The following is a 24,922-nucleotide window of genomic DNA, read 5'->3' as shown; positions in this document are numbered from 1 at the left end:
TGCTCAGCTCTGGTTTTTCTTCCTCTTCTGGCTTCCCAGCAGCAGAGCACAGCCCTGTGGGGGTGCTCCTTGTGGTCACAGGTGCTATTCCAGCACCCCTCCTTGGCCTCACCTCCTCCCTCACATCTGCTTCTGGGATGACCAGAAAGACACAAGCAGGAATGGCATCTATCAAATCTCTGAAGATGGGGTTCCGGCTTCAAGATACTTCCGGTTCAACCCTTCCCCTCCTCTGAGGAAGAGGGTCTGGATAAAAACGCACTTGAGACACAGGACACAGGAAGCGCACACAGCTTCCTGGAGAAGAGCCCCATCAGTGCAGCACCGATGCTTTTGTGGCCACTCCTCTCCTTGGAATTCATACAGGATTCCATTATCAGCTCCGGACAGCAGCTCAGGGACCATATTGTCCCTTTCCAATTCAACAGACAAGAAAGTTAGGGCCCAGAAGGGAGAGAGGATGGAGAAGAGCGTAGCAGGGACCAGGCTCCTAACTCCCATGATGGTGTTCCTTCTGCTCCCTACAGTGACAGGTGCAGATCCCTGATGCCCACCCCTTGTCACAGCTACACTGGGTAACCTCAGAGCATACGGTCAGCCATCTAAGGTCACACAGATGAGACTCCTGTCTAGATGCAAAGCAGGACAGAAGGAGATGCTTAACAGGGCGGGGTGTGGGTTGGGGGACAGAGTAGGCTAGGCTGGCATAGTGAAGCTAAGCTTATAGCAAGCCTGAGAAGGAAGTAGGAAGGGAGCCACATAAACACGGGACGTTCCTCAGCTTCTCTGCATATGGACCAGGAGGTCCTGAGTCAGTAACAGGGCCTTCGCCCCAGGAGGCTGTGCCAAGGCTCACTGTGGAACAGGCTCTACAATGAGCACTGCACCAGTGTGCTGGCATCTGGTCATCACTGCAACCTTGTAGCAATGCCATCATCGTCTCCAAGTCAAAAAGGACAGTGTGGATATCCTGACATGCTTTACTGAACTCAGTTCCTTTAACTCGGAAGTAAGTGGTTAGAAACGCTCAGGAGGAGTGTTTGCTGGACTGAACTGTTCTGCCCATCAAAGCATCATGAGAACACCCTGAGTTTCAGCAGCCGCCCCCTCCCCCGCCCCCACTTCTGTGCCTGTTTGTTCAGACTTGGGCTTACAGTTGCAGAAGCCGCTGTGGGAGATGACTGGAGTCTACGTCCTTCACTTAACATAAAGCCACGTGCCCCTCCCATCCCCCCACTGAGGTCTCCTTCTAAAACCTCTTCTCTCAGGCCTATTGGGTGTTTCCTCTGATTTCAATACTGTAGCCAATGCCATGGGGGAATTAGGGCATTTTCATTTTATCTGTTTTGGGGACAAACAGTAAGCTCATGTTGTGAAAGACAAGGGACAGAGGCCCCTCTTGGTGTCCTAGTGATGAAGCTATGCCACCGCAGTATAGCTCAGTATATCCCATTGTCCCTAGAGAGGTACTTTGAACCTCAGGTCCTCAGATGGCTTCTTCTTAAGCTGCTATCTTAATTTCATTTCTGATTCTCTCTCTCTCTCTCTCTCTCTCTCTCTCTCTCTCTCTCTCTCTCTCTCTCTCTCTCACACACACACACACACACACACACACACACATATCCTGAGAAAAATCAAGCTAGGGGCACTAGAGAGATGGCTCAGCAGTTAAGAGCACTGAATGCTCTTCATTGCTCTTGCAGAGGACCTGGGTTCAGTTCCAGGGTCAGCCCTCTTCTGACATCTTTGGGCACCAGGCACACACATGGAAGGAAAACACTCATATACATAGAGTTTAAAGAAACAACAAAGCCGGGCGTGGTGGCTCACACCTTTAATCCCAGCACTTGGGAGGCAGAGGCAGGGGGATCTATGTGAGTTCGAGGCCAGCCTGGTCTACAAAGCAAGTGCAGGACAGCCAAGGCTAACACAGAGAGTCCCTGTCTGGAAAAACAAAACCAAACCAAACAAAACAAAACGACAAAAGAAGTTAGCAGAGACAGGTTGGTTCTCATTCAGAATCCAGGTTACAAGTTACAACCTCAGAGAAGCAGCTCGGTACCCCAGAGACAAGAGCTGAGAGAGAAACAAACGCATAGGTGCCCTCAGCTTACTTTTTTCACTCATATATGGTCCAGGACCCAAACCCCCAGTGGGCTGTATTTTGCCACATCAACTAATGCAATTAAGGAAATCCTTCGTGGGCTCTATCAGAGGCCAAGCTGATTTAAACAATTCTTTACTGATACTCTCCAGGTGGTTCCCGACTGTGTCAAGTTGACAAAACTAACCATCACATCTGCTAAAGACGGACATGTCACCTTCTGCATGAGGTCAAAGGTCTGGGATCTTACCCTCAGCTGGATACTGGTGAACTGAGACACATCAACTCTGTGGGGACTTTGTCGGTCAGTGAAAAAATGGGTTATTCTGTGGCCGGTCCAATGGGAAATCCTCATGAAGCAGAGTCCAGACCCAGCTCCTTCCTAGACAGTGTGGACCCTTGGGGCCTTGGTAAGCAATCTAGGCTCCGTTCTGCCATCTCTAAGACAGGGAGTTGGAGTGGTGGGACTTTTGAACAGGCATAAGTGAGCCTCTTGGCACCCACTTGGCTTTTGGTTTTTGTGTGTGTGTTTGTTTAGTTTTGTTTTGTTTGGCTGTCCTGGCCTTGCTCTGTAGTCCAGACTGGCCTCGAACTCACAGCAATCCACCTGCCTCTGCCTCCCAAGAGCTGGGATTAAAGGTGTGTGCCATGGTTTTGTTGTTGTTTTGTTTTTATTTTTTTTATTTTTTAAAGACAGGGTTTCTCTGTGTGACCTTGGCTGTCCTGGACTAGTTTTGTAGACAAAGCTGGCCTCAAACTCACAGCAATCCACCTGTCTCAGCCTCCCAAGTGCTGGGATTAAAAGCGTGCACCACCATGCCTGGCACACCCACTTGTTTTAATTCATGGCAGTGCCCTGGGCACTCGCAGAGGAAACAAAGCCCAATACTCAGCACAGACCAAGAGATACAGCTATACCACAAGCAAGGGTCACACCACCATTTGTTCCCAAATCACAAGGCTGCTTCTTCTAGGTAGGAAGCCAATGCAACCAACTGGGCTATCTACTCTTGGGCTCAATATCACTGTAATGCAGTCTTCACTTACTCTGGGCTCTGTGAACACCCTCTGTGATCTGTCCCTGCCTACTTCCTAGCCTTATTGCCTCTTCAACAAGTTCACGCCCATTGCCGTCCCAGATCTTTCAAACATGGGGTGCCTCGTGGCACCGTCTTGCTTGGTTTTTCTACGGCTGGCTTGCATCTTGGCTTAGGTGTCACCTCTCATAGGGGATCTCTGCTGGCTTCTTGTGTAAAGGCCCCAGCACCCTCCATCATCTGTTGCTAGGTCCCTCTGAGCACCAAACACCTCTCTGAGAGGACAGAATTGATTTAAGCATTTCCTGTTTGGTGCTCACTCACTGTCCTTGCATATCAGCCTCCGGACAGTGGGGACTCAGGACGCCTACCTCAGTGTTAGTCCATAACCATGTGAGAAGTGAGTTCCAGGTCCTCCACGCACAATTGTACAGACGGAACCTGACCATTCTAATCCCTTTATAGGTGACAACTCCTACAGTGCTCCCAGCAACACTTGAGCTGACAGCAAGTGTTGTTTCCATTGATGAATGCAGAAACCAAGGCACACGTCAGCTGAGCAACTTGCCCAAGGTTCTACAGCTATATGGCAAGAGGGCTGGGGGAACCATAGCACACACTGTTGAGAGGGCTGGGGGACCGCAGCAGACATTGTTGAGAGTATGCTGTGTCAGGTATGGGCATTACTTAGCTTATGGGCTCAGAGACTGGTGGGCAAGCTGGCTTTGTCTACAATGATGGAAGTCAAGGCCACCCACTGTTGGATATTACTCCTCATATAGGTCTTGAGGATAAGCTGGAGTAAAGGACACCTCATCATCTTTCCCAGAGACCTAAAGGGTAGTCAGGCTGAAGAGCTGGAAGAAAGCTCTTTGAGGCTGAGGCACAAGATGATGATGAAGACCATGATTAAGGGCTGAGGTCATCTGAGGGCAATAATAATAACAATGTCCCAAGGGGCAGAACAGGAAGCAGTGTGACTAGGAAGATGAACAGAGACTCCCCTGGTTGTACAGAATCTTGGCAAGACTGGGTACCCAAATGTTACTGGGAGATTTCTTAGCCAGACTTCCAGGACTGTCCTAGCTCTTGACTTCATGGTGCTAGAGGACACTTACAGGTTTGGAAACTGCTGCTGACTTGCTATGTGACTTGGTCTTTCATTCCCTACTGGTACTGGAGGACCCAGTCCCCAAGGACATGCCCATTCCATCAGCTTTGCATCCATAATAGATGATATGGGCCAGGAAGAGCCCGGCATCCCCAGAGTCCAATACTAGGACTCCAACACACTGACCTCACCCCATATTTGTTCTGGCTGATCCACCACCCCAGGGTTTGCCTGGCTGCCTCTGAGCAGGAGACTGAGCTCTCCAACTCCGTAGTCCTTCCAAGGCATGGTTGCTCTCCCTGGTTTGGACTGGATTTGGGGAGGGGGGGGTCTGCTTAGATCCTTCCGGAGACAAAGGAGCTGACCTGCAAAGAGTTCCAGCAGGAGCCCCGCTCCCCCTCCCCTCTCCCCCTCTCCCTTCGTAGTCCACGTGTCTCTATTGTCTGCTCCCCCGCTTCAGGGAAAGACACAGCCTCCGATGTGTCAAAACCACCACCCCCCGGCAGCAGGGAAATTAATTACTGGGCGATTTTCACTTCCTCTAGCAGCGCTCGCCTAAGCTAGGCACCGGAACAGGACCGGCTGAACGAGGCCGTCATCGGCATGGGGGACCCGTTCCTTCCACCGGTTCCGGAGAAGAAAGTTGAATCCCAAACCCAACAGGGGGCTCTAGTAGGAGCCCAAGCTGGGGGCAGGGAGACTTCACCTCGTTAAATCTGGGCATCCACACTGCCACTTCAGAACTGGGGCAGAGGCGGCCGGCTACAGGCAGAGGGTGGTGACTGGCCGGCTCACTCCTGCCCCCCCCCCCTTCCCCGAATCCTCATGTGCCTGAATCCCACCTGCGTGGGGCCGCTCACGCTTCAATCTCCTCGTCTTCTCCCCCTATTTCGCACCTCTTTTCCTCCCTCCCCCGTGTGTGTGTTTGTGTGTGCGTGTGTGTGTAGCAGCCTTTTTGTGTGTGACCTCTCTTATTTCTCCTGCGGGTGCCTGAGTGTGTGTTGACACTTTCTCCCTGTGCCTTTCTTGTCTGCTTCTCCTGCCTTTTTGTCCTTCTCTTGCGCTCTCTCTTTCTCTCTCTCTCTCTCTCACACACACACACACACACATTCTGATTTATTCTCATATTCTCTCTCCTCTCCCCCCCCCGCAACTCCCCCCCCCCCCGCGCGCGCTTGTGTCCCTCTCACTTTCTCCCCTCCTGCCTGCTCTTTCCTCTCTACGCCTAGCCTGCCCCCACCACTGGTTCAGGGGGAACGTGTGCGGAGCGATTGTCCTGGGGGACATTTGATGGATTAGAGCGCTGAACAGTTCCATTGCTGGGGGACCACCTGATCTCCTCCAGCCTGCGTCCCATATAAAGCCGGCAGCCGGAGTGCTGAGCACAGCTCTTGCGACCGCCAGTGTGCGCGCCGCCGCCGCCGCCGCCGCGCCCGAGCGGCACCCAAGCCTGAGCCGCTACCGTCGCCACCCCGCCGGATACGCAGCCGCCCGCCCGCTGGGAGCTGTCCAGTGCTGAAGCCTGCGCCGACAGCCAATCGCGCCGGCCGGCAGCCTCCCCCACCAGGCCGTCCGTGCCCGGCGAGCCCCCCGCCCCGCGGAACCATGCCGCGTTCCTTCCTTGTGAAGAAGATCAAAGCGGATGGCTTCCAGTGCAGCGGGGTGCCGGCCCCCACCTACCACCCCCTGGAGACTGCCTACGTGCTGCCCGGCGCCCGCGGGCCTCCGGGGGACAACGGTGAGTGGGTCCTGGGGGAAGGGAGCGGAGGGGGGCTCCCCAACTTGGGCCGCAGCAGGGAAGGAACCCTGGAGGAGACATCTCCGGCGGTGTGCGACTCCGGGACTTCCTGAGGGCCGGCCGGGCGGGGCTGGGACTAGGTCTTACAAAGGAAAGTGGTAGGGTCAGCTCATCCCGCAACCACGCGACAGCCGAGACTTTGAAAGTTGTGGCCCTAGAATTTGGCTGGAGTGGGGGGGTGACAGAGAGACACCCCTAAATGGCTAGTGGGGGGGGGGGCGGTTTGAAGTACCCTCTCACTGTTGAAGGAGAGAGACTGGCTGCCTGAATGCTCCCTGGTGGGAAGGTAAGGGACCGGGACTGCCAATCCCTGAAGGAAAGGAGATTGGCTCTCTGGGGAAAGTGTAATCACCCCGCCTCCCTTCAACCATACTCCCCCTGGCAATGCCAGACAAGTGCTCTCCAGCCCTCCTCTCTCCAACTCTTTTGTTACCCTCCGTCACATGCCTGCCAAAGGCTGGGCCTGTCCTAGGGACTCAAAGGATGAGATTATTGGAAAGGGTTCATCCAGCGGGCCTCCTGGTCCCCTGTATTGCACTCCGCTCTCTATGGCTTCTCACCCCCACCCAAACTACCGGCTCCTTTGAAACCCTCCACATCCTGCCCCACCCCCACCCCCATCTCTTCTTAGAGCAAGTTTTTGTAAGGAGAAGGATTTGGGGGACAAGAGAGGTCATTCAAGCCCCAAAGTGGGTGACCCTCAGATAGCAGAATAAGGGTGCTTCTGTGAACCTTTTCCTCGCCAAGGGAGGGCGATCACAAGAGCACTCAACAGCCCTTCCAGGACAGGTGTCTGGGAAGGAGAAATCACTTTGGTGGTGAGACATCTGACATCACAGAGGTGGAGGATGGAGAGAGAGAAGCACGGCACTAAGGATGAGTCTGAACCGGCAGCTCAAGGGGCAGTCAGGAACCCAGGAGGTCGGGGGCATCTCCTAGGTGATTTCCAAGCACTCGGCTACATGCCAGCACTCTACCAAGCCAGGTAAACAGAAGGTGTGAGCCAATGGGTCTGTGACCTCATCAAGGTCAAAGAACTTAGGCAGTAATCAGGGGTGCTTCTTGGAGCCCCTCCGCTCCTGGCATCACTTCCTTCCTCTGTCCACATCTCCCACTCTGCTGTCCTCTGTTCTTGACCTCGAGGACCTTGTGGTGGAAGGCAGAAGCCCAGGGAGGTGGCTGGCAGGACAGGAGGTGGTGGACCTGGGGTTGTGCCAAAGCTGGGGACTGTGTTCTGGGAGCTGGCAGAAAGTGAAATCTCTGCAGGGCTGGAACCCATTGGATCCCTTAGGAGACTGACATGAAACTCCTGTGGCCCACTTGATCCTGTTCCTGGGCCAGCTGAGGAAACCCGGAGAATTTCTCACACACAGCCAAAACTTCAGGCTGTTCCTCAGGAGTGAGGCAAGAGAATGCCTTGCTTTGAATCTGGCTCAAACAGGCTTTGGGGAAAAGCCCCTGAATGAACGATGACAGGCAGTACAAATGGAGACGGAAGTGTCTCTATGTCGGGTCCTACCAGGCTAGCAGCCTAGAGCCACCTCTTTGTCCCTTTCCTAACCGGCTCAACCCCCTGGCCTCTGGGGAAGCCTGGAGCTGCCCTAGTCCCCCGCCTGGCTTAGGGCTCAGTAGGGTAGCTCTGGATCTGTGACTTGCACTGTGACCTTGGGCAGGTGCCTTCCTTTCTCTGGTCCTTGGCCTCCTCGGCAGTGCAAGAGTTTAAAGCGTCCTTCCAACTTTGAGTAGCTCAGTTTCTGCGGAAGGTTAACTGATGTGGGAGACACTGGCTGAGGGAATAATACTAGGATCTACTGTCACGGTTTCTTTGGGGGCTCATTTCACCCATACTATGCCTCCCAGAAGTTTTCCCAGATTTGGTCCCCGGCAGCTGCCTCATGGTAGAACAGGGCACCCAGCCTGGGCCACCTTGCCCTGTCTGGTGAGAATGGTCAGTGTGGAAATCGGGAAGGATGGCCCTTACAGCCTTTCAGCTGGAAAACGTAGGGTCTGTTCTGTCTTGTTTTCCAAGGGCCTCCTCCTTCGATGGGGTGTGGCCAGGATGGGCAGTGAGGGCTCCCTGCGTGGGTAAGTGTTCTGAAGGTCCTCCGAGAGCATGCGTGGCTTCTGGTGGCCCGTTGTCTCTCCGCTCTGCTGGAGATAACCTTGCTGAGCATTTGAGGGAAGTGTGAAAAATTGCTGAGCTGACATTTTCTCTCTCTCTCTCTCTCTCTCTCTCTCTCTCTCTCTCTCTCTCTCTCTCTTTCTCTCAGCATGTGTAAGTGTGCTGGGTAAACAAGAAGAAAGAGAGGAAGGGGGAGGGATGGAGGGAGAAGGAAGGATGGGGGATGGAGGGGGCCAGAGGTAGTTCCAGTTATTAGAAAGATCCTTTACAAGCCATTTCTGCAGCTTGGGCTGCAGGGTTAGGATGAGGCTGTGGGTGGGGGACGTGGAAGGGGGGGAACTATGAATGCAGAAGTCAAAAAGGCTTGCTTATAAAGGCACAGAACCCCAAAGGAGGTGGACCCCTCCAGCTCTGGGAGTGCCTAATAAGTCTAGAGAAATCTTAGAGAACACCCCCTTACCCTACCCCACCCCCACATCTACTCCCTTTTTGGCCCCTGAAGGTAAACATTATGTATACATTATGTATACATGGTTCCAGACTAACTCCAAGCCCACAGAGCCGCAGAGAGAGAAGGACCAGCCCCTCCAAGTTGGAAAAACCCAGGATAGAGTCTTCCAGAGCTCCTAGGAGAAACAAGGCCTAAGTCCCCCCTTTCAACACGATGCACTTTCTCCCCTTGGCAACGTGCCCTTCTACAGTTGGTTGCCTCCAGGGAGTCCTCTCTTCTCTCTGCTTCCAGGGTGTCTCTGAGCATAGATTTATCTCTCTGGGAAGTGCCAACCCACACTCTCTTTCATGCCCCCCAAAACCTGGCCCTCTTAACTCCACCAACCCCACCCTCCCAGCCTGAGCCCGTTCGTTGCCCTGTGCTGGGACTCTGCAGTTCAGACAAGGCAGCTGCTTTCCGCCTGCTTATCAGGGGTCTCTGTGGTCTCCCTTCCAAGGACATCTCCTGGAGTGCCCACCTCCCCTCCCACTTGTCTCTGACCTCCAGCTGGGAGCCAGGGCCCCCCTCTCTACCCCAGCCCTGTCCTACCCACACCCTTTCAGAGTTCACCCTCCCTGGCAGACAGGGATCAATGCCGATCCAATAACACAGTTGTCTGCCCTCTGCAGCTACATTAAGCCTCCCCCGGCAGGCAGAGGAGAGCTCCTATCCTACCCATGGGCTTATCTAGATGACCACATTACACCGGCTCCCACTTCCTTTCACTGCCTCTGATGGCGCCGAGTAGTCGCTGTAGAGCTGGGTCTGGGAGCCCAGCTAAATAGACTGAGTTGCAGTATATCTTTCCCACACCTCAGAAAAGTCCATCTGGGGATGCAGAGGGCTACCCCAGCCCCTCAACAGAGGGAACCCAGAGAAGGCTGGGTAAGTGCTCAGGGGCACACAGCAGGCCCATGTGTTTGTAACCACATGGCCTTAGGCATAGTGATCTCGGTCTAGAGTCCAGATCCAGGCTAATGTACATGTCCAGGGCTGTTGTTTATATACAACTTCAGATTGAGGACTAGGCCCAGACTCTAGGTCCAGCCAAGGTCAATGTCTAAGGTTATAGGACCAGGTTTGGTTTCTAGAATTCATCCAATGCCTAGAGCCTGGTCTACCTCAAGACTCTGGGTCCAGCACCAAGATCCAGACCAATTTCCAGTCCAAGGTCATTCCAGGTCCATCTCGAGCCCAGCTGGCATAGAATGTTTTGGGTAGCTTTAGCTCATCTTCCTCAGCCTCAGTTTCTCTCTCATGAAAGAAACAGCTGAGCATGACCTAGTTCAGCTCTGACTGAGGACCGGAGTCCAGTTTCCCTATGAATTATCGGGGCTCAGTGTGAGTATGGAATAGTAGGGCCCACATGGAATATGGAACCTGGGACCCATACAGTTGGGGGCTGAGAGAGTGGGAGGGTGGTCAAGGCCCTTACGTCAGTCACAGTACAAAGCCCACAGTCTCTGGGGCCACAAACGTGTACACATTCCAAAAAAAAAAAAAAAAAAAAAAAAAAGCTTGGAGGAATCTGAAAAGTATAGATGGAGCCTGCCACACATCCACATTGGGTGCTTTAGGGCCCACAGCCTGAGGGCCCTAGTGAGGGTTGGCTGAGACGCTGCTCAAAGACAGCTTTCTCACTGTGTTTTCTGGGCGACTGCTGCCAGCCTCTGAGTAAGGGATTTCGGAAGGGGGCCTTTTGATGGCACCTTCTGGGGCAGAGAATGGAAGGGGCAGAAAGCAGGAGCACTGAGGAGGAGGTGTGCCATATGCACACAGCATACTCACTGCTTAGGAAGCCCAGGAGCCAGGCAAAGCACCTCTTAGACTGTAGCAGGGTACCGTTTCACCATCCAGGCCTGACAACTTCAACCCGGTGCCACATACTCCCATCACCACAGCCCCTTCTAAGGCCCTTCCTACCGATTCCCACAGAGCTGAAGGCCCTCCCTGCGAGCCACAGGAACTGGGTCACTGTCAGGAAAGCCCAGAACACAGGGAATTTCAGGAGTCAGGGTGGGGGAGGAGAGCCGGAATTCTCTAGAAGCCCCTTGGGCCTGGGTCAGTGGGCATCAGCCTCAGGCTCTACTGCCCTGGTTGTGTTCAGCCAGACCCCTCACTTTGCCCCCTGCACCACTCTGGGCAGATGAACAGAGGTACCAGCTGCCAGGCCTTTGGAGAAGGTGGGTATCATTCTGGTCCAGTGCCCAGGGAACAGCTAACAAAGATGCTATAATAGGGGGAGGGGGAGGTACTCAGCCCCTTTGCCCGGCTCTATGAGCAGACAGGAGAAACTATTTTTATCCTGCTTTGCTGCTGACAGACCTGGCTTTCTGCTCAGCTGGCTGGCGCTGATTCTTGAGGCCTGAGGCCCTGGCACAGCAAGAAATAGCTCTAAATATACCCACACAGCAGCCTCACGGCCCCACTGCAGTGGGATGAGTCCTCTCCAGGAGCCCAGCTGCCCCTTCCTCTGCCCGTCCTCGAACAGGGAGGTGGGGCTGAAGCTAGGAATTCCCTGGAGGAAACCTGGCATCCTAGGAGTCCTGGGAGACACTGGGGAGAAAGGCTTTGGGCTGGATCCATTAAGAAAAGGCCACCAGCAGGCTCTGATGAGAGCCTGTTGTGTGATCCTGGGAGGGTGAGGGCCCCTCTCCGGGTTCTCCGGCTTCTGCAGAAAGGTATGGGTGGGTCTGACCTTAGACTTGAGCTAATGTCATTAGCCTCAGCAAGGGCCTCACACACACAGTAAATGCCCAGTAAGTGTGAGTCAGTACTGTTGAGTATCATTTACAGAAATGAACAGGAACGCTGGACCATTTTCCAGAGAGGCAGTTTCTCTCCACTGCATCATACCACTACTGCCCTATGAGACCCAGGCCAACTGTGTGGCAGCACTAGAAGACACCCCACCCAGCTGCTTCTCTTCCCTTCTCCACAGGCTTCCGGTCTCTCTCTGAAGCCTGACTCCCTATCTAGTGACCTTGGGCAAGTCCTCTGCCCTCAGCAGGCTTCTGGAATACTGTGGCATGTGTTCTCAGGTCTAGAGGACACAGTAGCGCTTGTGAGACTCTTCCTCACCCAGCAAGTGCATGAGGTGGTGCAAAGGGGCCCCAACACATTAATTCTTATCATTTTTCTTCCCTTCACTCCTGTGGCACCATTTTTTTTTATAAATGGATACTGCAGTCCTAAGTGTGCAGGCTCTGGGGTATACCTGCTGAGCCCTCCCCATAAGTATGGCATAGGTTCTTCTGGTCCGTGTCTCTGGGGGAGATTTCAGCCTATAGAGGCACCAGGACTTCCATGAGGTCACAAAGCTATGGTCTATGTACAGGAGTCAGGGGGTGAGGGACAGAGGGAGGGAGTCAAGTGTCTTCCCTCTGTGCCCCACTTTAGCAGGACCATATCAAAAGCGACCTTTCTCTGCTTGTCAGCGAAGGGCAAGCATGAGTGGGTTCTGTGCTAAGGTTGTAAGCCCGATGTTATGGTCTGCAAAGGATCTTCCAAGGTTTAGGGCAAAGGAAGCAAGGTGACTTGCCCAAGGTCACGCGGCAGCCTGAGACATTCTGTCGCTGGACATCATCAGGAACACAAGGGTAATAATGACAATGGCTTGAGAGGCTGGGTCCCACGCACCGGTGTTGGACTGAGCTCCCTGCATGTCTTGCCTCCTCTGCCTTCTATTCCACCTGCACAGCTCCCTTGTGCAAATGTGGTGGACTGATCCTGAGTCCTTTGCCCTGTGTCACCCAGTGCGGAGGTATCTGTGGACTGAAAGGGAAAGGGGAGTAATGAGGGAGTTAAGATGTAGAAGGAGGAGCTGGAGAGATGGCTCAGAGGTTAAGGGCACTGTCTGCTCTTCCAAAGGTCCCGAGTTCAATTCTCAGCAACCACATGATAGCTCACAACCATCTGTGATGTGATCTGATGTCGTCTTCTGGCCTTCTGGCCTCAGATGCAGGCAGAATACCGTATAAATAAAAAAAAAAAAAGTAAATCCTAAAAAAAAATGTAGAAGGGACAAAGCATCACATAGAGATTGATTCTGCCACAATACAGAAAAGTCTTTAGTGCCACCGAGTCAACCTTCTTCCCACACTTGTCTTCGACACTTGACATCTGTATCTGATGCTAAATCTCACAGCCACTGGACATCAGGCTTGGGCCTGTGGTGCTGGTCCTCAAGGCAATCCCAAATGTATTCCTAGTCAAATGAGCAGGTGTTGTTTGAGGCGCCCCTATTTCCACAAAGAGCCCTGTAAGATGCTCCCAGCTGGATGCCAAGGAAAACCATAGCACACAAATCCAGCTGGAAAGACTTGGGGCAGTAGACCAGATAAGTCGCCAGGTGCATCCCTAGAACTGTGGCCCCAGGTGTGTCACTTAACGTCCTTAGGGCTTGATGTCTGGTTAACTGCACTGTTGTGAGGACAGGATGCACTCACACATGTAAAACACTTGGAACGGAGCCTGACGTCTTGTCGAGGGTCCTCTATGGATACTGTAGAGGCACAGGGGAGTCAAGTCTTGTGCCCAAGGTCATACAGTGATGGGGGTGGCAAAGTAACTCAGTATAGGGTGCTTGTCTAGCATGCACGAGGTCCTGGGCTCAATTCCAAAGGAGGGAGGGGAGGAAGGAGGGGAGATACGGAGGGATGATCCGATGGACTAAGATCACTATGCTAGTTACTTTCCTATTGCTGTGATAAAACACCATGAGCGAAGAGTTTATTTAGGCTTATGGCTCCAGAGGAATGCAAGTCCATGATGGCAGAGTGGAGTTACCGTGGCTGGGGAAGGAAGCTGAGAACTTATTTTCAAGGGCAAGCACTAAGCAGAAAGAGCATTCTAAGAATGGCGAAACCTCAAAGCTTGTTCCAGGTGACACATTTCCTCCTGCAAGCCACACCTCCTAAACCTTCCCAAACAGTGCCACCAACTGGGACCAAATACTCAGCATCTAAGTCTATGAGGAGTATCTCATTCAAGTCACCACAGCCACACATGGGGACCAGTAATGTGAGAGCCCCAATGCAGGCAGACTGCTTCCGAAGTTATGCTTTTAGCCAATATGCCGCCCTCCATCAATATTAGAACATACAGGGTTGGGGTCGTTGCCGGGCACAGTGGTGTATGCACATCTGTAATCTCATCACTTGGGACGCAGAGGCAAGTGGAGCTCTGTGAGTTCAAGGCCAGCCTGGTCTACAGAGTGAGCTCCACGACAGCAAGAGCCACACAGTGAGACCCTGTCTGGAAAATACTGAATAAATAAAAGTGCTGCTCACATGATCAGACCAAATGACACGACCACTCCCAAAAGATCTCATCTCAAGACCTCATTTACAGCGACCGAAGACACAGACGGACAGATGACCCTTTCCATGGCCTGCGAGGTGTGGACTTGTCCCAAGGGCAGGTGGACAGGACTGCTGACAGCCTGGCTGCTGGGCTGCTGGGCCAGGCTGCCTGGAGCATCTCTGACACTCATTCCACAATTACTAAGAGCCACTCACTGTCTGGGGCCCAGGAGACAAGAGAGGCCCAGATACTACCCTGTCCTTGGGGGTCTCCTAGGGTACAGGGAACAAGCAGAGCGGTGCAGTAGGTTCCACTCTTTGTTCCATCCCATGAGCAGGTCCCATCACTCCGTACCTCAGTTTCCCTAGCTGTCAGAAGAGATCTTTGTAAGGATTTGAAGTGATATGGAGTTTTTAGTATAAAGTCTGGCACGTAGTAAGAGCTCAGTGACTAGCTCACCGACTACACCACGTGGGGAGTCTAAAGGGAGAGAGGGTCTGGAAGCAGCCGCAAAATAAATAACCCAGCCCTCGACAGAAGTGTCAGCCTGGCTCCTGGTGTGGGCAGTCTGGGCCTTCCAGGCCAAAACCAGACTGGAGGGAAGGCGAAGTGCTTCCACCATTGTCCCCTGGCTTCTGACCAGAGTCCCTGACTGTTGAGCCACCCACCCTGATTCCCCAGTCAGTCCTGTGTGTAAAGGTTCCTGTGCAGCACACAGATAGGACAGAGAAAAACAGACACAAGACTGGCAGTGGTGACAGGTAGTCTGTCCACAGTTCAACCTGTGACCATCCCAAATGCCAGAAAAGGCAGAGGCCTGGAGACTGGTCAGCCAGGCCCTTTAAGGGAAAGAAGCTGGCCACAGCGCCCAGTCTGCCAGACACCCTGCAATCCTGCTTTGAAGCCCTCTTCCAGCTGCTCCTGCGTGGGGGAACCCATGGGCAGAGGGGCGTTACAGGTCCCTGAGGTCAGATGGAGAGGGCCAAATGGGGCTGCCACTCCTCAGCCGTGAAGGCTGGGAAAGGGCCTCACACCTATTGTTCTCTGGGGTCAGAGGACAATGGGGACACTTGGTAATTAAGTGCTGGTTGGTAAGTTTGCTCAGTGTCTACCAGGAGCTCTCAGAGGAGCCCAGTCCCCAGGGTCCCCAGGGAAAGGACTAAGATCAGAAAAGGCCATGGGAGTCAGTGACAAATGGGGTGGCCCCTGCTCTCCAGGAGCCCCTACAGAGTCCCCTGAGAGAGGCTCAGCCTGCCCACACAGCAGTCACTCAAATACATGACAGGATTTCTGACCCAAACTCCAGCCGAACAGGTGGAGAGTGAGCATCTGTGTCTATCCATGGGTAAACATACATACATACATAGATACATACATTACATACATACATACGTTACATACACACACAAATACATATACACCTTCTATCCTGCTGTTTCTATTACACATCACACTCTTGACTCTGTTAAGTCCTCCAGAAACTGGGGCAGGTGCGTCTAGTTGGACTCTTGATTCCTTTATGCAACATTTACTCACTGCACACCTGCTACGTGCGTCACGCAGGGCTGAGTGCACAGACCTAGAGAACTTGAAATGTAGTGGGGAGAGGCAGACAAATAATCTTCATCGAAGCCACTTTTTCGAGGGGAAAAAAAAAAGTATAATTATAATGCCAACATTTATACAGCAATTATTGTGCACGCTCTCAATTTCTTTACATGTGAAATGGGAACTATAATTATACTATTTCTAATGATTGAGCTAACCTTTGTAAAGCATTATGTCCAGGCTAACATACAGTAAGTGCTTAATACTTGCATGTTTATGACCCATCATTTTATATTGGGTCTTTATGTATATATATATCTTTATATATATAACTTTAAATCACTCAAAGACCCTAGAGCTGGGTGTCTAAATACAAGTTCCATTCAAAGCAAACACATTTAAAGACGGTGTCTCAGGGTGTTGCCCCGACTGGCCTCAAATTCCTGACCTCAGACGATCCTCCTCCTTCAACCTCCCTCTTGCTCCAGTGTAGCTGGGACAACACATCCACCACCTATTAAGCTCCATTTTGCAGATAAGAAATGTCATGAAACTGGGCGTGGTTATGCACATCTGTGATCCCAGCACTCGGGAGGCAGAGGCAGGTGATTCTCTAAGTTCAAGGCCAGCCTGGTCTACAAATCGAGTCCACGACAACCAAAGCCACACAGAGAAAGCCTGTCTCAAACAAAACAAAACAAGAAATGCAATGAAGGCAAAGGTCGTTGTATTATCTAATGACTTTAATCTCAGCACTCAAAAAGCAGAGACAGGAGGATCTCTCAATTTGAAGCCAGCCAAATTAACTACATAGCAAGTTCCAGGGCAGACGGAAAATTAATAAAATAAAAGGCAGAGATTTGCCATGCTACAGAGGTGGAAAGAGAATGTTCTTGGGGTGGGGGAAGGGCATCTTTGGAGTGCGGCATGCTTAAATTGGTTGCCTGTCCCTCAGTGCCTCAGTCTCTCTCCATCTACAGAGAGTGTAAGGCTACCGCTACTGCGCTGTTGTGCACACTAGTGACAATGAAGGCCAAGTGGGCAGAGCTGAGCCAACCTCTGCACCGACAGAGGTCCACCCAAGGGGGCTCTAGACCCGGGTGGACAGGCTGGCTGGGGGCGCACCGGCGTAGGGTGGCCTGCGGGGGACCAACCCCGGCCCCCCCCCCCCCGCGTCCTCACTTCCCTCTTTGTCACCTGCAGGTTATGTGGCGCACTGCCTGCCCCCCAGCGGCTACGATGGCGAGCAGAAGCCCGGGCTGGAACTGGCGCCCACCGAGCCCGCATACCCGGCCGCGGCGTCCGAGGAGTACAGCGACCCCGAGAGCCCACAGTCCAGCCTGTCGGCGCGCTACTTCCGCGGGGAGGCGGCCGTTACCGACAGCTACTCCATGGACGCCTTCTTCATCTCCGACGGGCGCTCGCGGCGGCGCCGGGCCGGGGCCGGTGGCGGGGACGCGGCGGGCACTGGGGACGCGGGCGGCGGCGGCGGCGGGGAGCGCGCGGGGCGCTCGGGGGCGACGGCGGGAGGCGGGCACCGTCACGCATGCGCGGAGTGCGGCAAGACGTACGCCACGTCGTCGAACCTGAGCCGCCACAAGCAGACGCACCGCAGCCTGGACAGCCAGCTGGCGCGCAAGTGCCCGACGTGCGGCAAGGCCTACGTGTCCATGCCCGCGCTCGCCATGCACGTGCTCACGCACAACCTGCGCCACAAGTGCGGCGTGTGCGGCAAGGCCTTCTCCCGGCCCTGGCTGCTCCAGGGCCACATGCGCTCGCACACAGGGGAAAAGCCCTTCGGTTGCGCGCACTGCGGCAAGGCCTTCGCCGACCGCTCCAACCTGCGCGCGCACATGCAGACGCACTCGGCCTTCAAGCACTACCGCTGCCGCCAGTGCGACAAGAGCTTCGCACTCAAGTCCTACCTCCACAAGCACTGCGAGGCCGCGTGCGTGAAGGCCGCTGAGCCGCCGCCGCCCCCGGCCGGCCCCGCCAGCTGAGCCTCTGCCATGCCGGATGCCCCGCAGAGGCTCACTCCTATCCCCTCAGTCTGCATCTCCCCTGCCTGCGCCCTCTGCTGGGTGGGGGTGAACCCCATCTTGGCCCAGAACTCTCTTTTCAACACCCCACCCCCCAACTAAGCCCACCACTCACTTCCTGCACCGGATCTCTTTCGCACCCACCCACATTGTCCATCCTGGCCACCACTCGGACCTTGACCCCATGTCTGGCCTTCAAGGCTCCCAACTCAGGCACCAGGTCCGTACCTCTTCCGGGTCCCGGGGCTGGAAGTTCCTCCGGCCCGACTCTAGGCTGTGCTCCTTAACTAGATCTTTCTTATTTCTCAGCTGAGTCATTGGCCATTCCTCTATTGGAGCCCTCATTCTAAACCCAAATGTACCCTGGACTTCCTGTCTGCCTCAGTTTCCCTGACCACCACACAGTCCAATCCCTTGGGTGTCTCTGCTGAATTTGCGTTTGTGTGTGTGTGTGTGTGCGTGTGCGTCCCCATCCAGCCAGGAATGTAATCTTCACCTCTCTTCGAGTCTTCTGCCTACCCATCCCTGATCACCCCCACCCCCATGCTTGGGCCTTAGGTCCAGCCACGTAAACACAAGATTGCACCTGACATTTCCACCCTCCTCCATCGGCCCGGGTCTCATCAGCCATCCTACTCTCTGCTTTCTCCAGTTCCTCCTTCCCTTTAGTATCTCTCTAGCCCTCAGTTTTCCTAGCCTGGAACAGAGTTGGGAGGCAGCCCAGGCCTCTGCCCTCTCAGGTGTCCCCACTTGGCCCAGGACAGTTCCCGCCTAGGCCTCAGGCCTGGAGCTGTGTTTTTCCCAGGTTATCTGAGCACCATCCCTTCCCACAGGACTACAGGTTTGCCTCTGCCTTTGCTGGAGGACAGCCTGGAGCATCTCACCCGTGGACCCACCCCTCATCCGGCAGGGCCTCCTCATTTATTTGTGTGTTTGTTTATTTATTTATTTATTTACCTATTTATTCTATTTAATCTCTTGGCTTCACCCAGGAACTGTCTGGCTTCCCCAGCTGGACTGGGAAGTCAAGGAGCAGGGTCAGCAAGGCCATATAGCTCGCTGCTCCTCCCCTTATGGGTCTGGGGGAGAAGCACTGAACTCCACAGGAAGAGGCCTGGAGAAATGGGGGGAGGCGGAGCCTGCTGATCCTCAGCTGGTAGGGGAGGGGCCACCAGAAGGTCCGATTTCGGGGCAGGTCCCTGGCCTCCTGAGCCTTCCACTCCTGTCCCAGGAAGCGGTTCTCGAGCCTCTTCCTTTGTTTCTTATTTATTCCTCTTTCAGAGAGACCCCAGGTTCCAGGGACCGACTGAGCCCCGGACCCACTGGGGCCTCTGGCCTGCTCCCGGGAGGAGTGCTCTCTCCCGGCCACGACTATGCAACTCTCCCGGGCAGAGGGGCTGGGACTGCCAGCCAGGCGCCTGTTGGCCACCACTACCTCCTCCACCGCGCTTTTGCATGCCCGGGCGAGGACCGAAGCACACACCTCCGCGCGCGCACCGGCCCGGCCCCCTCTGCTTTAAGCACACGCCTCTGCCCGCACCCCTCAGCGTCCCCTTTGTGGGCAAGAGCCTTGGACACTCAGACCTCCTTCCCCTACCCCTAGCCACAAAAGAGGGTGGAGATTGCAGACTGCTCCACGCTGCCCTCTAGAGGTGGCGCTTCATTCTGCCCCAGGCTCCTGCAAGGGAGGCTGCAGAGATGTTGGGAGAAAGAGGGGTCACCAGAAGCAATTACGGAGGGTGCTGACCCTGTAAATAGAACTTCTGACAGCAATAATTTCCCATGCATGCTAAGCCTTTTGGACCCTCCCTCTCTCCATACTCCCAGCTCACCCACCCCCACCCCTGTTCCTTCCCCATCTTCAGCAGTATTACTTGTAACGCAATTCAGGGATATTAAAGGGACTTTGGCCACTCGCCAGTGCCTCCATACCTTTGACCAGGGACCCGCGTTTAGACTCCCCACCCCCCATGCCTGTAGGTGGCATATAGGTGGAACATAGGCATATAGGTGAAACAGTGTACTAATGCTTCAACAATGGCAGCAGATGTGGGACAACAAACCCTCAACAAACACAGAGTCTCCAATGGGGTCTGAGGAGCACAGGCGGCGGTGACAATCCTTAGCCTCCCACTTGCAGCCTCTGTAGCTACACACCGTCCTCATCTGCTGTGGCATGCCGTTCAGGAACAACCACCATGCTAGGTCAGGGGCTGATACCCTAGTCAAATCCCTGTGAAGGGGATGGCCGTAATGCCAGGAAATCGCTGCTGAAAAGATCTGTGGAAAAGACAGAGGGCGCTGCCACAGAACTGTCACCTGCTGGTGGTCAGGAATGCACCAGCTGGGGCCAGGAGGCGGCAAGTCTCTGGAGCATTCTAGCCAGTCTAGCCTGGTCTGCATAGTGAGTTCCGGGCCACCTAGTGCTAAAACAGTGAGACCTTGTCAAAAACAAAACAAAATAGCACTGCAGGTACCGTCCAGGAGCCAGGCGGGCCACTGCCTCTGCCTCAACTGGTAACTCCATCTCTGCAGTGCTGGTAGCAGTGCTGTAAGGGTGCTACAGAGCTCAACAGCAACAAGAGGCAGTAAGGCAGGGCCCTCTGCCCACTCCTGCTATCCAGATACCTGATAAGTGCCTTCCACTAGCAGGATTTAATATATGGCCACCCTCTTGTTGGCAGGAAGTCTGAGAGAAGCGATTGTCACTTCTCAGCCCCACACTAGAGCCGAAGCCCTGAGGGAGGAGGGGCTGGACACTGGTGCCCCACCACAGTGGTCCACCGTCCACCCCATCCCTCACCCTTTCCTCCTTAATTAGCAGCTTAAGGGATATCTTGGTTGAAAGTATCATCACCCAGGAGGTTAAGATAGGGCTACACAAAACCAGTTCTGGCCAGTGGGATTTAATGAGAAGGTGCTGGAAGCTTCCAGGATGCTTCACTGCCTCTCCCGGTCTTAAGAGAAATAGGCAGCCTCTTCCCCCTTACACAGGAGCAGAGGGTCCTGCATGGCCCTGAGGGAGTGAGTGTGTGCACCAAGCCCACAAGAGGCAAAAATGGGGCAGAAAAGGCCTGTGTCCTCGAGGGCTCTAGAAATTGATGAAAAGGCCACTCTGAAGCTTCAGGGTTGGTCTATGAGTTGTTAAATAAGACTCTACACACAGGCTAAGGCCCCAACTGGCATACAGGCATAGTCAGCCTGTCACCATGTCCCCAGAGGCCTTCAGGACTGCCTGCCCAGCAATTTTGCTGGCACGCCTAACAGCCAGCGAAGGCGTCTGGTTCCTGTTCCTGTAATCCCTGGCCCCTCTGGCTTCATTTCTACCCACGTGCAGGTGGCCCCAGTTTATTGTTTGAATTCCCAGCTCCTCTCTAAACTGCAAATTCATATCAGCCCTTGGGGTTCCTCCACTTGATAACCAAAGCACCAAAGAGCAGCCTGAGTCTAAGGCCAAGGCCCATGGTTTCCTGCCACAAGTGGCTGCCCCACCCACCTAGCTGCAGACAAAGCCCAGAAGTTGCTTTACCCATGGCTCCGCCTACCCTTACCACCACTCAGTCCATCACCAGCTCCTGAGCCGGTTTCCCCTCATCTTCTCAATGTCCTCCTTAGTTCATAACCACCATCATCTCCTACCTAGGCCACTGGACCAGCTTCTCATTGGTCTCCTGGGAGCCTCTGTGCCCCCTTAATATCGCCTCCTCAAGCCAGCACCCGTGGACATCTTTCCCAAAGTACAGGTCTCCTATCTACCTGACTTTATCTGGGCAAATAAACTAAGCAGAGAAACTCTATTTCTCAAGAGGGACATGGTAGCTGATGCTCGGGAGGCTACGGTAGAACTGTCTGACTTTCAAGGTCAGGCTAGACTAAATAGTGAGTTCTAGATTAGCCCAAGCTATAGAATAAGGGCCTGGCAGTATGTGCCTGTGACCCCAGTGCTGGTGTGTGGGGAGTAGGTAAGACAGGTGGGTCTCAGGGGCAAACTGCTCAGCCAGTCTTGCCAAAATGGCTGCAAATCCAGCGAGAGACTCTGTCTCAAAAACAATAAGGTGGAGAAGAATAAAAGGAGATGCTCAAAGTTGGCCTCTGGCCTCTGCACATATGCTCATGGGTGAACCTCAACTGCTCACATGCATTCAGAGGTCTAGAAGTCCTAGACTGAAGCTCCAGAAAATTCCAAGTCTGCCGTGGCTCTGCTTCTTGCTGTGCAGATGGCCACCTTCTGCCTCAGCCACATGGTGCAGGGACAGCAGAGCTTCCCAGGGACTATGTGTGTACACACAAGCGTATGTGCGCGCGCAAGAGCATTAAGGATGGAACCCAGCCCTCAAACATGCTTGCCTTATCAGTAAGCTCTGCCCTCAGCTCCCGGGGCGGGGAGGGGGGGGTAGCTTTCATCAGGGTGCTGATCGCACTGGTGAGGGATCTGTTCTCATGACCTCATCTTCTTCTAAAAGAATCACCTCCTGCCAGGCATGGTGGTGCATGCCTTTAATCTCAGCACTTGGGAGGCAGAGGTAGGCAGATTGCTGTGAGTTTGAGGCCAGTCTGATCTACAAGGCGAGTGCAGGACAGCCAAGGCTACACAGAGAAATCCTGTCTCGAAAAGAAAGAAAGAAAGGAAGGAAGAAAGAAAGAAAGAAAGAAAGGAAGAAAGAAAGGAAGAAAGAGTGACCTTCTATAAGCATTCATCTGGGGTTTGGGAAGCACCCAAAAAAAAAATCCCTCTGGGGACAGCATTCTGTCTGTGCCCCTCCTTGCTATGTAGAGCCCAGGCGGTTGGGGAACACCTACTCCTTCCACCTCAGCCTCCTCTGTGCTGGAATTAAAGGCATGTGGTGCCACACTAGGCTGTCACATGCTCAGGTGTACTTTCTATCCTAACAGTAGCCAAAGTTCCAGATCCTTCATGATCCAAGTGTCACCTTCGCATCATCTAACCCAGGCGCTGGCAAAACTCAAAAGCAATCAGAGGATGGCTCCTCCGGCTGTGAGTCCGTGAGATCCAGCGAGTCACATGCTTCCAAACTACAGCGGTGGCCAAGTCGCTGGCTAGATAGCTCCATTCCAAAAGGGAGATAGGAGACAAGGGAAGGGCAGTCCCTTCTGATACAAGGGACCAGGTAAATCTTAAGAGCCAGAAAACTGGAGAATGTTCTTTTTCAGGGCAACGCAGAGCCCTCCAGGACTACAGGTGTAGCCTTTCAGTTCTAACCTATGGACACACAGGGAGCAATCCTGTTTCCACAGCCCACTTAGCAGGCCTTGCACCACCAGGGCCCTAGGCATCCTAGACCACTACAGACAAGGCAGTGTTCTCTAGTTCTGTACAAAGAAGGCATCCAGGATGATCTTGGAATTGCCTTCTGGATCGTTCTTCCCTTGTCTTGAAGACGAGTTCCTGGTTCTAGCTGAACAGCTCCAGGGTATTGTCCCAGGAAGCCTTCTGCTCCTTCCTACCTCCCACCCCTTCAGTCAAAGGCAGCAGGTGCCCTGCGCTGGTGGGTAAGTTCATGATCTGAGAGTCAGGCATGGTGGTGCACATCTTTACCTTCACCATTCAGGAGGCAGAGGCAGGTGAATCTCTGAATTTGAGGCCAGTGTGGTCTACATAGTAAGTTTCAGGACAGCCAGGAGTGCACAGAGAATCCCTGTCGATGATGATGATGATGATAATGATGGTGGTGGTGATGGTGGTGGTGATGATGATGGTAGTGGTGCTGATGGTGGTGGTGGTGTGTCCCCGACCCGCGGGTTCAGTTATTCGTGGAGTGGCGAGGAGGGCCGCGACCTGTGAATAAAGAATTAGGCGGGAGAGAGAGACACGAGCCCAGGAAAAACTTTGCTTATCGAGGGCCGTTTATTATAAGGGGGTATCCAAATTTATAGTAAGCTTCTGAAAGGGCGGGGGTAGGAAGGAATGCAGTGGGAAAGTACAGAATCTTCTGGGGTAAGAACCCCGGGGTAATGTGTGGGGAGGGGGAGGAAATAGGTGGCTTTTTTCAGAAGTCACTGTGCGCTGAATGTTCCTTTTCTCAGGGCCAGGCAGAATGTTTGATAAGTTCTTTCAACAGTAGGCTTGAGGCCAGCTGGAGTCCGGCTCAGCCAGGGGTCTCTTGGCTCCCAACATCTCCCCCTTCCCTTTTTATTAAGGGCCCTAGCACCACCTTTTGCCAAATAAGGTCTCACACATTCCCGAAAGTGCTCGCCATCGGGGTGGCGGAAGGCGAAAACTGGCGCCACATCAGGGCACAGCATCTCGCAGCTCTCTATAGTTTGTTATATGGGCAATGAGCTTAGGAAAAGGAAATGGTCCGATCAAGGCTGGAGCATGACTCTGGACCGACCGATCGAGGACCATCTTGGAGGTGACACTCAGTGCCATCCCGCGTGCAATGGGCAATTTTCCCCGCAGGGTGCAATGGCCACTGGGTGCACACAGATATAGGGTGCCTTACGACGTGCAATGGCAACTAGGGCCAGTCGAGTGCAAAGGCCACACAGAGAGAAAAGAGAGAGAGACTCATTGCAAGTTACTTATTTAGGACTTAAAGGCTATCTGCCAGGCCTGGGGGGAGTGGTCCGACCTCTAGGACAAAAAGGCTGTGCGGTAGGAACCGAGGATGATGGAAGGAGGTTTGACGAGGTTACCAGAAACGCCTAGGGCAGAGCCAAGCCCTCCATCCGGCATCGCGTAATGCCTGGAAATGTAGGGGCTGTCCATAGGGCTGTGGTGTAGGCTGTTGGACCCCTGAAGTCTCTGTTTCGGAGGCATTATTTTTAGGATCTTCTGAGGAGAGACGGTGGTAATGAACTTGTATATTCTTGGTAGCAGAGTCAACCTCGCTTTTAACAAAAGTGGTTAAACGATGGAAGGCCCAAGGCCCAAAAGAAAGGAGGAGGAGGATCCCCACAAAAGGGCCCAGGAGGCTGGGCAAGAGAGTAGTGAGCCAGGGGGAGGAGGAAAACCAATTCTGATACCAGGATTCTTGTTTCTCTCTGGCTCGCTGGCGTTCTTCCAGGGCCTTGGAAACTTTGTCAAGGCTTTTTTGTGCCAGTCCTGTTTTACTAACATAAAAACAACATTCCTCTTTAAGAGCAGCACAGAGCCCCCCCCTCCTTGAGGAAAAGGAGGTCAAGGCCTCTGTGGTTTTGAAGAACTACCTCTGCAAGGGAATCAAGGGAATCTTTTATCTCTAGAATCCCATCTCTCATATTGGAAATATCTCTATCAATAATTGTCTGGAGCTCGGCAAAACTTTGTTTGGAGGTCACCAGGGAGGCAATTCCTGTACCTGCCCCTACTGCACCAAGGCCCAAAATAGTGGCTATGGTGAGGATTGTAATGGGCTCTCTTTTAGAT

At 53.6% G+C, this 24,922-nt stretch overlaps 2 protein-coding genes across 2 annotated transcripts in view; one reads left to right on the top strand and one right to left on the bottom strand.

The window, feature by feature from the left end:
• Snph (syntaphilin) overlaps positions 1 to 24,922 on the bottom strand; it is a 714,025-nt gene that overhangs the window by 473,105 nt on the left and 215,998 nt on the right. The gene's annotated exons all lie outside the window — the stretch shown is intronic.
• On the top strand, positions 5,733 to 17,613 carry Scrt2 (scratch family transcriptional repressor 2). Its single transcript, XM_051143511.1, has 2 exons — positions 5,733 to 5,990; positions 16,718 to 17,613. The coding sequence occupies exons 1-2, from the start codon at positions 5,858 to 5,860 to the stop codon at positions 17,512 to 17,514; spliced, it is 930 nt and encodes a 309-aa protein (XP_050999468.1). The 5' UTR covers positions 5,733 to 5,857; the 3' UTR covers positions 17,515 to 17,613.

The sequence above is a fragment of the Acomys russatus genome, chromosome 4 (genome assembly GCF_903995435.1).
Source record: "Acomys russatus chromosome 4, mAcoRus1.1, whole genome shotgun sequence".
Lineage (NCBI taxonomy): Eukaryota > Metazoa > Chordata > Mammalia > Rodentia > Muridae > Acomys > Acomys russatus.
The sequence above is the reverse complement of the archived record's forward strand: the minus strand, read 5'-3'. Positions and strand labels throughout refer to the sequence as shown.

Coding starts and splice junctions, on each gene's coding strand:
- Scrt2 (XM_051143511.1), top strand. CDS start 5,858: ATGCCGCGTTCCTTCCTTGTGAAGAAGATCAAAGCGGATGGCTTCCAG. Junction 5,991..16,717: donor CGGGCCTCCGGGGGACAACG/GTGAGTGGGTCC, acceptor TGTCACCTGCAG/GTTATGTGGCGCACTGCCTG.